The 16,616-nt window shown below is 40.9% G+C and overlaps 1 protein-coding gene across 1 annotated transcript; it reads right to left on the reverse strand.

Annotated features, from left to right (window-relative positions):
• Positions 1-1,367: 1,367 nt before the first annotated feature.
• On the reverse strand, positions 1,368-15,662 carry UFM1 (ubiquitin fold modifier 1). Its single transcript, XM_075919122.2, has 6 exons — positions 15,443-15,662; positions 15,307-15,363; positions 13,979-14,036; positions 9,485-9,524; positions 9,019-9,051; positions 1,368-2,575 (listed from the first exon to the last, which is right to left on the reverse strand). Coding segments are annotated over exons 1-6 (258 nt in total). The 5' UTR covers positions 15,445-15,662; the 3' UTR covers positions 1,368-2,507.
• Between the last annotated feature and the right edge of the window lie 954 nt (positions 15,663-16,616).

The raw sequence follows: 16,616 nt of genomic DNA on the forward strand, positions 1-16,616 counted from the left end.
TTCCACTGAAAGATTATGGTTTCCAGAATATTTGAAACCTACTCAATACACAAACCAGCTCAAGAATTGGCTTCATGTTCAGAAAAGGAAAGATCTAGTGTATACTGAAGTCAAGCAGAGTACTTCAGCAAGATTTTAAAAAAAGAGCTCAACACCCATGAAAGCAAGATTTTATGAGGAACTCAACTCCCATAAGTAGCCAGATTCCAAAAGAGTACACCACTTTGGATGCTGAGCTGCATACTGAGTTTCTTTTTTAAAAAATCTCACCTCAGCTATGAATGCTGAATCCTTGGAAATGTGTTCTTGTATATTTTTCTCCCCTCACTCATACCTAGTGCCAAATACCATTGGTTATAACGAAATAGAAAATCACATCAAATCAGTGTGCGTACCCACAAAGAGTCCAACAAGCCTTTTACTACTGAAGCAAAATATATTGTTTTCTTTAATGACAAGGAGAATTATGCCCAGGATTGAAAGAACGTACTGCAACAATACACACATGCAAAATGATCATTCATTGTTTCTAGTTACTGAATTCATTTTTACAATATTTACTCAATTTTCATGTTCATAATTTGAAATGTGTCAAACTGGTTTATTAAAGTAGTCAAGGTATTACTTGTGTGTATATGTAATAAAATACATGGTTTATATCATTTGCAATTATTTTTCTATTTAGTCCCCTTTATATTATGCATAAAAAGATCCTGAAGATTTTCAAGTGACCCTGGAATTTGATAGTCTTTAAAATGTATCACACTTTGTACAGACAAGAAAACTTCTTAATTAGATAAAGTCTGTATGATTGTTTTCTGTGCTCTGATGTCAAGTGTTTTTCAGCTATCTGGCCAAACCATCCTCAGGACAAAAATTAAAAGCAATTAATTCTGTTCATTCTAATTATATTGTGGAAATAGATTAATGAGATGATGCACTTTGCACTTTAAATCAACATACTATAAAATTTACTGTAATAGGGATCTATTTGTTTAAAATGAATTTCAGACTAGATTGATTACAAGGTGTAAGTGTACAATTTCTAATGTATTACCACAATCTAATTAGGAAAATCATGAATTAATACAAGTTGTGTCAATTCTTTTTCTCCTCCCTCTTTCTCCCAAGACACTGTTTACTCGGCTACGGGAAAACATTACAAGGAGTTAAGACAGAGCTGAAAAAATGCAGGAGCCTTTATGCCTCCTTCATATGTGAATACACGGGAGACCTCTACATACACTTTTCTTCATCTCCACTAAGTGGACTCAAGGGCTTCTGCATAGCATTAGCCACCATCACACCCTTCTGAGTCCCCTCTGGGTCTGATTACTGAATGAGATAAAGACATGCATGAAAAATACTTGTTTTTATGAAGCATTATAGTTTATTGTTCAATTTTTTTTTGTAACTTCAAGAAATTAAGATGTAGGAGAACAGATAAAATGCAATGATTTGTTTGAAACAACGCATACTGTCTGGAAGATACAGCTTATCACGGTGTCAAAACAAGACAAACTGGCTACTCCCGTGAAGGTCCATGATGGATGTTACAATTTAACTTCAGACAATTTATAAACATAAAGCTTAATTTCTGAACATACAAACATGTGATTCCAAAACTATTTCCCAAGTAGCATACAGTAGCAACAAACTAAGAGAACATAATGATGTGATGAAAAAGTCTGATAAAGGAATGTATATTTCAACTGATAAATCCCCATCACATGGTGCATGGAATTCCCATGATTTATGATTTTACAATACCTTTCAGTAGAGGGTACTTTATTTAAAAAGTAAAACCTGATATCAGTGAAAATTTGTAAAAGCTCAGATAACAGAAGTACATTTATTTTTCTTTAATTTTTTTCCAGGACCTTATGATTATAACTAGGTATTTACATTTTTGGACGTTCTCTGAATTATTTCAGTAACAAAGGAGGCTGAAGTTTTCAAGAAACCCCTTCTACTGGGACTGAAAAATTTAACTGTGAGGAAAACTTTCTCTGAGTTTGACAATATACATGATTCAGGGCCTACACTAACGTTTGTTAGCTTTCAGTCAGAAACATTTTCTCTTAGTAGTTTCCTTTTCTAAAAATCAAATACAGTGTCTCCTTTGATGAAATGAACTTCTAAATACAGGATTCGGTCATTCATTTATCAATTAGAGTTTTAAGTTTCTACTGATTAGTTTTTCCCTTTTATTTTCAATAACATTTCCTAAGAGGTTCTGTAGCTAAAAAGAAAGAGGTACATCCTGCTTTCAAGAACACAGAATTCCATTAGGCCATTATTCTGTTAGTAGACAAAGGTCCAGGTCAGCTTCTGATTTGTTTACAGGGAAAGAAAATGAAAATTGTTTTAATTAATTTTTAATCCCAGGAAGTCACTGAAAAAAAACAGTAAAACAAGCTGATTAATTAGTTGTAATGTAGAATTCCAAAATAAATATTATTCTTTAGCACGTAGATTTCACTTGTTCCGAAACCTTTCAGTAGATATTAACAGCTCCCAACACGATCTCTGGGAATAATCCTTAGTTCTGAACCATGCTTTAGGAAAACATTTCCTAAAGAAAAAAAGAGAAAGATGGTCACCTATAAGTTAAATACAGGTATGTGTTATCAATAAGAGCTCTTCAAAGAAAACAATTACTGAAAAGTATAAGATCTTAGGAATAATAAAATCAAGTTTCAGTTTTCAAATAGGCAGTCAACATGTCTCTTATGCATGAGAAACTGACTGTATGCTTCATATTTTCCACTTCCTCCATATATGCATAGTCTAATGGACACTGCAATTTAAAACAAAAATGCTGCGCACAAGGTTACATATTAAGCTCATTAGATAATATAAATTAACTATTTCATCATGATTTTAAACATGAAAAACAACAACAAAAATCAAGGGAAGAATAAAAAGCAAAGATATTGCAAATACAATATGCTTTCAAGGCCTCCCAGAACAATGTAAAGCCTGCTGTGTCTGTTTTTTTCATTCCATATATTGTGCACAGTAGTGAGCTTTTAACACTATAACTCAGGCAGAATAGTTTAGCTGGCTGTCTCAAAAATTAAACAAAGTTTCCAAAGACCCCTCCCCCTCCATTTTATTACTACTCTAACAGGACTTGTTTTAAATAAAATATTTTCTACCTCCACAGTACATTACTGAACCATAAACATTTTCATTTTCTCCTTTTCCATAAATAATTTTGTTATATCTGAACTGTCAAATGAGATGTGCAATCATACATCACTTAGTTATTAAACTAGTGTAAACATTGCTATGATGATCATTGCAACACCTGTAATTATTCAGACATTAACATTCATTTCCACCCATCATTAACATTTCTCTCAAGAATTCTGAGTATTTGTATGTGCTTACATTACTTCAAACATGCAAAACGGGTCACTTTCTTTGAAAACATTTTCTTTTTAATTAAGTACAGTAAGGGTGGACAAACAATTTGTGATTGGACAGTTAAGGCACCCAAAGAATTTAGCTTTGAGTGTTCTGACATTACCAAGGGGAAAAAATATGAAAACATCCTAACATGCCTTAAAAGTCAGTTTAGTTTTTCATAATCATATGGCAATTTAATAGAACTATACAGCAGAAAAGCGTTTCTGGATTTGATACATGTGCATTTCCATACTCTAGCATGTTTGGATTTAGAACCATATTTAGTTATTGGATAGAACCATAACTCTGAATTTTTTGCGCTTGTAATTCTTTGTTTTAATTACAAAACTCTTTTAATTATTTTGACCTTTTTATCACTTAGGGCTACCACCTTTCTGACAGCACAAAACCGAACATCCTTTCCCTCTCCCTGCTTCCTTGCTCACTCTTTCCCACTCTCTCTCTCTCTCTCTCTCTCTCATTTTCACTGGTATGGTATGGTGTGTGGGTGTTCCAGGTGGTGCTTACTTTATGAGGCTCCTGAGAAGCAACCAGCATATTCTTCTAGCTCTGTGGTCACCAACCAGTAGATCGCGATCTACCAGTAGATCTCAGGGGCTCTAAGAGTAGCTCTTGAGCCCTCTTTGAACTGCGCACCTGCGCAGTACATTTACATTAGATTTCCTCATGTAATGTAGGCGGGGCAGTAGATCTTCGCCTGTTCTGAGACTTAAAAAGTGATCTTGGGTGTAAAAAGGTTGGAGACCACTGTTCTAGCTCCTAGGAAGAAATGTGGCCAGGCAGCTCTGCATGCTGCCCCTACCTGCAGGTGTCACCCTTGCAGATCCCAATGGGAGCTTTGGAGCTGGTACTTGGTACGGATGTTATAGCATATTCGGTTAAATGATTAACCGATAAACAAAAGCTTATCGGTTAATGCTATTAACTACACGCATTCCCTCTCCCCGTCCCGCACCCTCCACTCCAGCAGCTCTGCCAGTAAGTTTTTAGAGTGCTGGCCAGCAATCTGGCTCAGTCCCAGCTCGTGCCATGTCCCGGGAGCTACCCCTGCTGCGGCTCTGCAACAATACTTAAATGGAGAGCTGATAGTGACAGGCTTTTCAGAGAAAGAAAGCCATTTAAAAAAAATTAAAGTATTTTAGGAAATACTTCCCATACAATTTTCAATTCCATTCCTCCCAAAAATCTACCTACATATGACAAGTATTTAAAGCACTTATCTCTTGCTGCTTTTATGTGAAAACATACCTATAATAAGTCCTCTCCCAGATGCTTCAACCTCACTTCTGCTAAGTGCTTGTTCTTTAACACTTGTTCAAGTTATCATTACAGTGGACCCTTTTCCCTTGAATTAAAACTAAGGGACCCTTTAAGCACAGTGGCTGTGATGTTAAACATTCTATTTGTCCAGATCCACATACTTAAAGTGTTCTGCCACAAGCATATATTTTAAAAGGTTTGCCAGAAGCATATAGTTTTGAAGCACAAAAAAACCCCGTAAGATTTTATATGGTTATTGCAATTATTTTATGCTAGTCAGAAAACCAAAGGAAACAAGAAAATAAAGTAGTTTATATACAACACACATTAGGGCTTGAATAACAAATCTGATACTCTTAGGACTAAATCTGCTAATCTGGATGAAATGTGCTTGTGCCACTTTGCATCTTACAAAAGCTATACAAATGTTATTTAAACAGACCCACATTTGCTCCCATGCACACATCACTCATTCTTGCACTTCCCTCACTGCCTCAACCATTAAATGCCTCAATGTATTCTTTATAAAGTCACAGCATGTGTAAAATAGAAATCTGTATGGTAGTTATGTTGGTTGGATCACTAACTCCTGCTCTGCATCTTTCTACCTCCGTCTCCCAAAATGGAGGTAGCACAGAGTTAATGTGGAGGAGGTATTATATATTAGAAGTACATTATTGTTGAAAGCTTTAGAGGGGTAGCTGAATTAGTCTGTACAGGATAAACTTAAAAAACAACAAATAGTCTGGTAGCACTTTAAAGACTAACAAAACATGTAGATGGTATCATGAGCTTTTGTGGGCACAGCTCACTTCTTCATTATTTTTGTTAGGATTGGGAGACAAGGAAATGCACGGAAGGACAGTCTATGACCCAAAGGGATAAAATTAGATTTTTACAATAGATCTTCATATTCTGCGGTTTTTAAAGACTGAAATAATTGCTCTCTCAAAGGAGATTTTAAAGAACCAAAAGCATTTTAAATAAACGTATCAAAAACATTAGTACTATACTGATTAACAGGTATGTACAAGATAGAGATATGAAAGTGTACATGGTTAACCAATGAACCTAGGTTCAGTTTCTATTTATTTTTCTTTATCACAGTAAGTATTTATGAGCCTGAGCTCATCGGTTAATGTTCACGGTTACACATAGGCTCTCAGTACATGTGGGTGCACACTTGCTCCTGGGGAGCTGCTTGCTGCCCCACTGCCTCTATATCAAAGGCAGCAGCACAGGGCGGCAGACAGGAACCAGTATGTGCAGGGAGCCGGCTTAAAAGTTGACTCCCCACAAACACTAGATTCAGGGTAGTTGCCTGCCACCCTCCATGCAACCATTAAAATTTTCAGCGGTTACGTGGTTAATTAAACGCATTTTAATATCCCTAGTACGTGATGCCTTGTCTACTGTTGATCAGCTTTATTATAGTCATCTAAGTTTACATATTACCCAGGACAACTGAAGCATGGGAGACCAAATATTAATAAATGCACCGAGCCAGTGCTGGTAAAGACTTTAACAGACTAAATGGCAATGTGATAGCATCACTTAGCAGCATCAATGCATATTTAAGAAACCATCACCTGACACTGATAATCTGGTTTCTAATCACCCTATATTTAATCTTCCTTTTGCAGTTATGATTCATGTAAAAACAGTGGTGAGAACTCTCTATGCCTAAATATCTGATTTATTTTGACCCTTGTCAGTTATGGCAGTGGTGCACAACCCGTGGGTCACGACCCCCAAGGGGGCTGCAGATGTCTTCCTGGGGGAGGTCGCCATAGCGGTAGGCATAAGCCCCGGCCATCCGGATCTAAGTGCCACGCCATGCAACTAGCAATGGCCGGGCCCAGCACCTGGTTGTCCGGATCTAATGCAGCGCCGCTCAAATTACCTTGGGGGTCGCGACACGAGTACAATAAAATATGGAGGTCATGGTTGAAAAAAGGTTGCACACCAGTGAGTTATGGTATTGGTCTTGTAACATTGCAAGATGACTCACTAGCAGTGATGGATGAAGTTCAAGTATCCACACTGCATTATCAGATTTATCAGCTGCCTTAGATTCTGTAAGATTTTATCTTGAACTAATAAGAACTGCTATACTGGTCAGACCAAAAGTCCAAATAGTTCAGCATCCTATTTTCCAACAGTGACCAATGCCAGATGGCCTAGAGGGAATGAACAAAGCAGGTAATTATCAAGTAATTATCCCATTGCCCATTCCCAGCTTTTATCAGAAACTAGGAACTGCATCCCTGCCCAAGCTGGCTAATAGCCACTTATGGACCTAACCTCCATGAAGTAGCTCTTTTTAAAAACTTGTAATCTTGGCTTTCACAAAATCCTCTTTGAAGAGTTCCAGAGGTTGACTGTGCATTGTGTGAAGAAATACTTCCTTTTGATGTATTTATATCTTCTTCTTATTCATTTCATTTGGTATAGTAAGGAGTAATTAAAACTTATTTATTTTCTCCATACCAGTCAAGACTTTATAGACTTCTATGATATTCCTCCTTAGTCGTCTCTTTTCCAAGCTGAAAAGTTTGTTATTAATCTCTCCTCTCTCTCATTCAGTGAATATATGTGATGTTAATGGATTAGACCCTGATTCAACAAAGGATTTAAGCACTTTATGGGACTGGGGCCTTAGTGGAAAAGAGTCGCTGTATCTTCAGTATGTTGAAAATGCCCAGCTTCATTTTTCTCTCTTTTGATCCCAACAGAATGTAGGTGTGTCTTCCCCAATATCTGGTAGAGACTGGGGCACAGAAGAATTAGATCTGGCTGAGGCTCAATCCAGACAAGTAGATGGCAGCATTTATAGGCTGGGAAAAGCGATGAGAAGATCAGGCAAAGTCACATACATTTATCTACTGAAGGTGCATATCCGCCATGTGGAAGTCTTCTTAGATTCCAACTTAATCCTTGGATGATCATTGTTCAGCAGTAGTTAAGACCACTTTCATGATTTGTGTCTGGCTAGAAGAATTTGACAATTTCTTTCCAAAGTGGAACTTGCTAACAAAGTTTGTTCTTTTGTGATTTGGAGACTAGACTATTGCAATGTTCTCTTAAAGTAACACTTTAAATTTATTTTGATGGTAAGCTAGGAAAGAATATAGCAGCCTGGTTTGTAGATGGAGTGTCTTTCTATGCATACCTAATCAGGGCTCCAAAATCTGCACTGGCTGCCTGTGTGTTTCTTGGTGCAGTTTAAGGTGCTGATTTTAAGATGATTTCAAACCTTCCTATTTAAGCAATCACCTTTCTCTTTGGCACATCTCGACAGCTGAGCTAAGAAAAGTTTCCTGAATCCAGGGATGTTAATTATCAGTTAACAGAATACTCGAGTAACCTCATGAATTCTTATTTGTTACTTAGCTATTCTATAGTTGCCAGGGGGTGGGGCTGGCAGCCAGTGCACTCCAGCCCTGCTCCTGAGGAGCCCCCTGCCACCCTGCGCTGCTGCCTCTCTATCAGAGGAAGCAGTGCAGGGTGCCAGGTGGGAGCTGGTTCATGAGGGGAGCCAGTTTGAAACCCTGCTCCTCTCATGGACAGATTGGCTGTTGCCCCGCACTGCTGCCTCTGATACAGAAGCAGCAGTGTGGGGTGGCAGCAGCCCCTCTGCAGGTGGTATCTGAGCTCCCAGACCCAGCACAAGCCGGAATTGAACCAGGCTGCCTGCCCATCTGGTTCCTAATACACTTTAAATGCAGACTTGCAGCGGGAGTAGGTCACAGACCATGCACAAGCCAGGACTGAGCCAGGCTGCTGGCTAGCCTGCTAAAAAATGTACTGGCTTCTGCTTATCAGTTAATCAACTACATGATTACATCCCTACTGCAAGGAAATCTGTGAAAGATCACCTTCCTTCAGTATGTTTCCATAACCCAGTCCAAAATAGCTTTAAATCAGTAGACTTTCAGGGCACAACTTCTGAAATGGTAAATATTGCTGAGTGACTTACAGAAGTCAAGAGTTTTTCTTCCTGCATGGTTACTTAAGTATGATATATTATGGAGTTTCTATTTTTTTATCTTTATCACATTAAGTATTTATTAGAGGGCCCTGGAATATTAGCTAGGCACCTGATATTGTTTCAAAGAGCTAAATAAATAAAATACTGAGCAGTAATTGTCTGTTATTCACAATGTTTGAATGCAGTTTTCACCATCGTTTAGTATTTCTAGATCTCTATTTGAAAAACTGTAAAAACTGTGATGCACTACATAAGTCACTCACTGCAGTACATCATAACGGAATAAACATTTTTCAGTTTTTTTTTTTTTTTTTTTTTAAGTAAATACTTACCCGCTGTTTGTGCAGGGTTTATTCCTATTCCATCTAAGAAAAAGTAAAACACCAAATATTTATTTTGGAGGCTAAAACAAAAACAGATCCGAGTATCTAGTAGTGTAAACTTACATCATTAAAATGAATGCAAAATATTCAACGTTCTAAACAATATACTATAATAATTTTTAAATATCAGTCTTTATCAATTGCTATCAATGATAACTAGTCAGCTTTATTACTTTTAGCTGGTGATAAAAATTTCAGCATAGTGAAGCATGAGATATGCTGTAGAATAAAAACCCTTCAAATAGCAATAAAATACCAATGGAAAAACTCCATGCACCAGCGTTACGTATAACAGTGACACATTACCATTGAAGCTCATCAGTTTATATGCTGGTTGGGTTATAGAGAAAACCTACTTATATTTCTCTGAAATATAGTTTAACTCAATCCATAATATAAAAAACTATATTCTTACCATTTGTTATAATGGCACTTGTTGCTGCAGGAACTTTGAACTAAAGGAAACAAATGCATGACAAATTAATTTGAAAGACAGAAAAAGTGGAAAATACTACAATGAATAAAGCTGTGTTGTAATTTCAATGATTTAAGCCCGTATGAAATATAATTATTTATATATAATTATATCCCTGGCGGGGGGGAGGGCGAAGGGGGGAGAAGACCACTGTGAAGAAGCCTCTGTTCACAGTGGGATCAGACCCTCCCACAAACAGGGGCTGCTGCCACCCTATGCTGCTGCCTCTGTATCAGTCTGCATGGGGAGCTTGTTTTTAAACTCGCTCCCACCTGCCATCCCGCATTGCTGCCAGCAGCATGGAGTGGCAGGAGGCTCCCTGGGAGTGGGGCTGGGAGCACACTGGCTCCCAGCACCACCCCTAGGGATTATTGAATAGTCATGTAACTGCTAAGATTTCATGTGGTTACACGATTATTCAATTACCCAATATCTAACATCCCTAGCGTCCATATGATGGAATTTATGTTTGCTCAGTTTGCTTGTTTAAAAAACTAGGAAATTACACACACAAACTATACTTAAAAACATTATTCAGACTACACTCAAGTCAAGACTCAACAGTTAGGAAAATACCTCAATTCAGTTTCCATTGCAACATTAATTGAGCCCTCTTTCGCATACACATTCTTGTATAGCCTTTTATTACATGATCATACACTCTTTTTAACATAGGACCTCTGTCTCATTCAATGCACTGTATGGACAGTGCTCAAGTTAATAGCTATTCAACACGTTATATTAATCTCTTTTTATGTAATATGTGGCCACATACCTCATGAAATGTGCAATATTCAAATCCTGCTCTGAAGAAATCTGCATGAATTTTTCTATGGCCCTCTTCACCCTTGTATGTCAGTGCTTCATAAAATTAATATATCTTTACAAACACCTCTGTGAGGTGATGGGACGGATTATGTCCATTTTACAGATAGGGAACTGAGAAACAGAGACAGAAAGCTAAAAAATACTCACCAATTTTGGGTGCCTAATTTGAGAACAATAGGACCTGATTTTTTAAAGTACTTAACATTTTACACCCCTTTATATACTAAAACTCAGCTCCCTAGGAATTCAACTGCAGTTCCAAGTGATCAGCATTTTTGTAAAACAGACAAGATCTCAAGTTGAACATGCAGAATGAGAAACACAGAATTAGTGACCACCTTCAAAAGGTTTGGGTTCAATGACTTGCATAGTAGCAACACACAGGAACTCTCTGGCAGAAGTAGAGACAGAATCCAACTGCCTTAACCACCTTTCCTCTTCTTATAGTTCCCTAAGTTATTCATTACTTTTCAACTTCAGAAATAATTGAGACATGGACCCTACAAACAGCAGCCTCCTTTACTAGACTACCCTCATTCCTCTCTAAAACAAGAAAAGTATATTGAATGAGGAAGGCGGTCAAGTGGAAAAAATACTCTTTGGCCAAGTAGTTAAAAACTGCATCATAAGGCACAGGCAGGCTAAATTAAGGATGGATAGGCATTTCTTAACCTTCAAGTGCTTGACTTTGTAACTTGTTTTTAAACAGAGCTTTTGTGTCTGTAATAGGGATCCATAAATGGACCATGTGCCGTTAAAAGCACTGAGAGTCAGATTAAGTTATCATTTCACTATTTCCTCCTCCCCTCAACAGATCCTTGTACCAGCGTGTGAAAGAGCTAAATGCCGTCATACTGTATAATAGTTTTAAAAAATAATTCTAAAAATATCAAAACCTTTAAAAAATAAAACGTTTTCTTTCATATGCGCTAAGTGGATTTATATAACTGAACAGTAATGATATGTGGGGTACAAAAGAGCCCACTACAACAATTGTTCTTCATTTTCCCTCTAAGCCTCTTGAAAACAGCTATAATTATCCCTCTAGGTTGTAAACCTACACAAAGGGGATAATTCAAAGCTCGCTGATGTCAACAGAAAGACTTCCATTGATTCCAAAGAGCATGATCCAAAGTATATAAAATACATAGTATAGAAATGCCCTATATCTGCTAGTTGCAACCATATCTTGTTTAATGTGACCATTTAATAACTAATTCTTTCGTAATAGAGCTATGCTTAAAGCATGTACATGAAAAGCCTTAGAAATGGAAAGTACCTATAAAAGTCTGGTCTACATGTAAAAGTTTTGCTAGCATAGCTATTTTGGATGGTGTATTTAAAAAAATTAAAATCACAACCATCACCAACATAGCTAAACTGACAAAACTCTAATATGGATGCAGTGATACCATCAAAAAGGTTGTTTTGTCAATATAGGTTATTTCATTTGGGGAACAAGTATAAACTATACTGGCAAAAGCACTCTTTACTAGTTTAAACTGCATCTCCAGCTGCCTGAACAGCTATACCTGCAAATCCTTTCTAATATGGACTTGCAAATGTCATCAAGTCCATTCCCTCTTCCAGTACATTATTATTTCTTCTACAGGTTGGACCTCGCTAATACGGCAGCCGTGAGACCTGACTGATCCTGAACAAGGGGATTTGCCAGACCAGGGAAGGTCCCTCCCCTTCTGGAAGGTGCTGCCACTGGGTTAGGTCTCCAGCCTGCTCCCTGAGCCTCCCGGGGCTTTCTAAATGCTACTGGCCTTGCTGCTGTTGGGGCGGAGAACCACGGACGGAGCTTCACTGCCGCTTGGCTTTGTGACTGGGGCGGGAGCTGCACAGCCAGGGCAGAGCACCTCAGCAGCTGTCTGGTTCCATGCACAGCCACGGCTGGGGTGGGGGGCCGGGGCTGCAGTTTCACAGCCGGAGATAGAGATCTCTGGCCTCTACTGGGGCTGGAGCTCCACAGCTAGTGCTGGGGCCAGAACTCCCTGCTGTGTTGCCCATTTCCCTCCCTCCCACACAAACAATAGGTTGCTGGTGCCCCTTAACGTGATCCTGCCCTGCCACCAGACCTCCCTTTTCCTAGGCTCTGTGTTCCAAGAACATCCGTGGTCCAGGATGTTGCTGGACCAGGGAGTCCTAGTTAAGGGAGGTACAACCTGTAGCACATTTTCCAAGGAGTAAACTGAGATTGTAGTTGAACAGCTAGCCTGAGCCACTATTATTTTTAGCCATCTAACTGAGTCAGAGAGAGAGAGAGAGAGAGAGAGAGAGAAAGGGTTTGACTACACATGAAAGCTTTACCAGTTATATGGATAGGACTATACCAGTATTAGGGATGTAAGTGACTAGGTGCCTACCCAATAAGCATATGCTTATCAGATAGTCGAGTAATCACTTCCCCCTCGCCCCGGCTACTCCTAGCAGAAAGGATGTGGCAAGGGGTTGACCAGGAGCCAACTTAAAAGCTGTTTCCCCCCAGCACTGTCTCCAAAGGGAGCAGGGGAGACAGAGGCATCCTCACTCTGGGGTCTGACTGCTGTGCATCCTCACTCTGGGGTCTGACTGCTGTGCTTTTCCCTTTGAAATGTACAAGGGCGGCTCTTGTACATTTCAAAAGGAGAGGCGCAATGGGACAGTGAGCGCCCCCCTTATTGACTAATGGTGTAGTCAATAGAAATTCCATCAACTAGTTGATTAGCTGATTAATCGAAACCAGTATAGTTAAACTGATCCAATTACATAGTTTCTTGTGTAGAAATGCTCATTCAGGAATTAGTGTCCACATGCGGAGTACTAGCGGTATTACTCCATTAGTCTAAATTCACATCTTACTCTATACTGACATAAACCTTCCCACAGTGGCAAGCCATCAGTAACTTTCTTGAAATCACGTAGTAAGTCCGTGGCAGGGCAAAGAACTAAACCGAGTCTCCACAATCCTAAACTGACACCCTAACCTCTGGATTCTCCTTCTTCTCTACTTTTCCTTGGCTTTTATATCCTTCAAATACTTATAAGCTGTGCACTCACCTTATCTGTCACTTATACACATTTTTCTTATTTTTAATTCACATCCCTCTAGCCCCTTAATCATTTTAATGTTCTCTGAAATCCCTCCAAATCACTATCTTCCCTTAAGAAAGTGCTCAAAATATCACATTAGTCCAGGTGCAGATTCACAAAAGCCAAGTAGAGACACACCATTTCTGTAGTAAACCCGAAACAACAGTTTAAATGTGTTATAGCAAAAAAGCCAATGACATTTTGTTGTCCACAATCACTACTAGAATATCAGCATTACTGCTCTCCAGTTTTCTCTTTTTTTATTAATTTAATGTTTATTTCCTACTCTATCTATATGAAAATCATACATATTTTACATCCAGGTAATCAATTCTGTATCAGATATTACTTGCTACTATATATAAATTGCCTTGATGAAATTCCAATTAGCTTTTTCAATAAAAGCAAACTTTCAACATGACTCAATCTAGTCACAAACTGTTTACAATTTCACACCAAAATTTACATAAGTCTTGTCATTTAACTTTCTAGTGACTATGTTTACATCAATAACAACTCAACACTTACCTCTTCTGCAGCAAACTTCAAGACAGCTGTAAAAGGTGTATTTTCAGGCACACTTAACCTGCAACACAGAAGAATTAATAGATAGTCTCTTATTTGGTCTAAAAATCATAATTCCAATGTTTCTAAAGCTATTGATTATAATTCCACTGAAATCAATGGGAGCACTCATGTAGTTTAAGCAAAGCATGTACTTACATGCTCTGCTAGATCAGGACCTAACACACATGAAGAAGAGTAGTACATTGCAAAAAACCAAAAAAAAAAACCAAAAAAAAAAACAACCTACCAAACAAACAAAAAAACCCTGACATTTTTATTTTTAAATACATTATTTATAGACATGCTGGCTCCACATTCATCTGGCCAGTTGCTGGGAGAGCTGTCCACATGAAGCAAACAGAAAGACCATATTCAAAACTTCCCAGGGCTTTTATAGGGAGGAATGGTTACCTGTGTATCTGGCTGCAAAGCAGCAGTTCAAAATGATGACCAGTCACAGGGGCATTATGGGAATACTTCCCAGAAGCCACTTATAATGATCATTCATGTTTTTACACTGACGCTGTGTTGCCCTAACTATGTCTCCCTTCACTGTAGGTCTCTCCTTGAGGTGATTTCATATTGGTGTAGCAGGTGATTTAAAGAGGCAACAGCACTGCAGTGTCCACACCTCCACAGTTAGGTTGGCATAATCTGCCTTATATCAATAAAACTTTGTAGTGGAAACATGGCCTTAGTAAACTGTACAAAAACACCAGTTAGAGTTTGCACCTCTAAAATCTGGGGTTTTCTGATCCAGCAACATCCATGGGCCGGAACCCACAGGAAAGGCAGTGGGAGTTGAGGGTTGAGAGGCAGTATCCATGGACAGAGAAGATCAATGGCAAGGGCTGGTGTGAGGAAGCAGTGCCAGCTGGTGTGGCAGGGACTATCCTGGGAGACTATGGGCAAGGTGACTGCAAGGCCGATGTGGGAAAGGGGGTGAACAAGGCACAGGGTTGGTAACAAGAAGACTGATAAAGGGGGCAGCGTCTATGGTGGCACACAGGGATAAGCGCCTGGGGGTAGGTCAGTTGGGGGACTCATGGGAGGATGGTTCACCTGCGCAGGACAAGGGGTTGGTAGCAGAGAGGGGTGAGTGTGGAGGGCAGCACCTGGGGTGGGTGGTTGGGGACATAGGGTGTGGGGGTGCCCACGGGCAGAGCTGGGGCAGTGCTGGGAGGAGGGGGAGGGGCAGAGGGGCCCATGCAGTGACGTTCCCGTGAGAACGAGGGGAGAAGTGGGGGGGGGCAGCGCATGCGCACCAGGCACGCGGGGGTGTCACTCACACTTTGTAGGGCAGCCGCGGGTCCGAGGTCAGCGTGATTTTAAAGGTGACTTTCGACCTGGGGAGGCAGGAGCAGAGCGTTAGCGCCGGTGGGGAGACCACGCACGAATGGGGGAGGGGGTCCCCAGGTCACTCACATGATCCGGTCCGGGCCCAGGAACCGCCGCCGCCCCCAGACACACGTCAGCCGCCGCGGAGCCGGCCGGCTGCGGGGTCCTTTGCCTCCGCGCCAGCTGCCCCCCCCGCCGCCTGCGCAAAACCGCCGCGAAGAGCGCGAGACTGTGCGCCCGGCCAGGCGCGCCAGGGAGCGGATCCTCGTCAGGCAGTGGCAGGGCAGCTACCCGGGGTCCTGCCGCTGTGAGGCTCCGCCCCCTGAGTTCCCCGTGGTATCCCGGGCAGGGTTGTGCTAAGAGGGGCGGGGCTGGCCGGGACCTGCGTGCGCAGCTGGTGGGAGGGGAGGGGAGGGGAGGCGGGGCGCTTGCCAGGGGAGCCTCAGTCTCTCCCCGCCGTGGGTGGGGGCAGAGGTTCCCTCGTTGCTTGTTCCCGGCCTGGGGCCCTCAGGGGTCCGTGCGCGGTCGGGCCGTGGGGTCATTTCGGACGTGGGCGAGGGCGGCCCAGCTGAGCTGAGGACAAGGGTGGAGTATGGGACAGCCTGGTTCTTCCAGAGGCTCCTGCCAGCGTGACCCTCCCGGCTCCACGCACTGCTACCGCCACGGGTGTGAGGGCGGGGCGGCTCGCTCTGCTTTGAGGGGGGGGGGGGAGGGATTATAGCTCAGTCCCGCAGCGGCGACCCGCCTCCCCAAGAGCGCTGTGGTCTTGTCTGGTTGATAGCTGGACAAATGGCCTCTACTGGTGGGTCCTTCTGGCCTTAAATTCACAGACAGTCATAGAAGTTGGTTTGTGGCGTTAGTATTTTATTATTGCAGGGGAGGCTGCATGTTATCAGTTGCTTTCCCAACTGGTCACAGTAAAGGTGTTGCAAATTTAAATTTGGCATAGGTTGCTGAATTGGGGTCTTTCATGGAGAATCCTAAAATAGAACTGGAAAGGACCTCAGGAGGTCATCAAATCCAGCCCCCTGTGCTCATGACAGAACCCAGCAACATCTAGATCATCCCTTATAAATGTTTGTCTAACCTGCTCTTAAATATCTCCAATGATGGAGATTCCACAGCCTTCCTAAGCAATTCTAGTGCTTAACCACCCTGGCAGAACTTTTTCTCCAAGGCTGTGTCTACATTGGCCCCTATTCCGTAATAGGGATGCAAATGTAGCACTTTGGAATAGGCAAATCCCTGGGGATTTAAATAT

Source organism: Pelodiscus sinensis, chromosome 1 (assembly GCF_052426305.1).
Source record: "Pelodiscus sinensis isolate ZL-2025 chromosome 1, ASM5242630v1, whole genome shotgun sequence".
Taxonomy (NCBI): Eukaryota; Metazoa; Chordata; order Testudines; family Trionychidae; genus Pelodiscus; species Pelodiscus sinensis.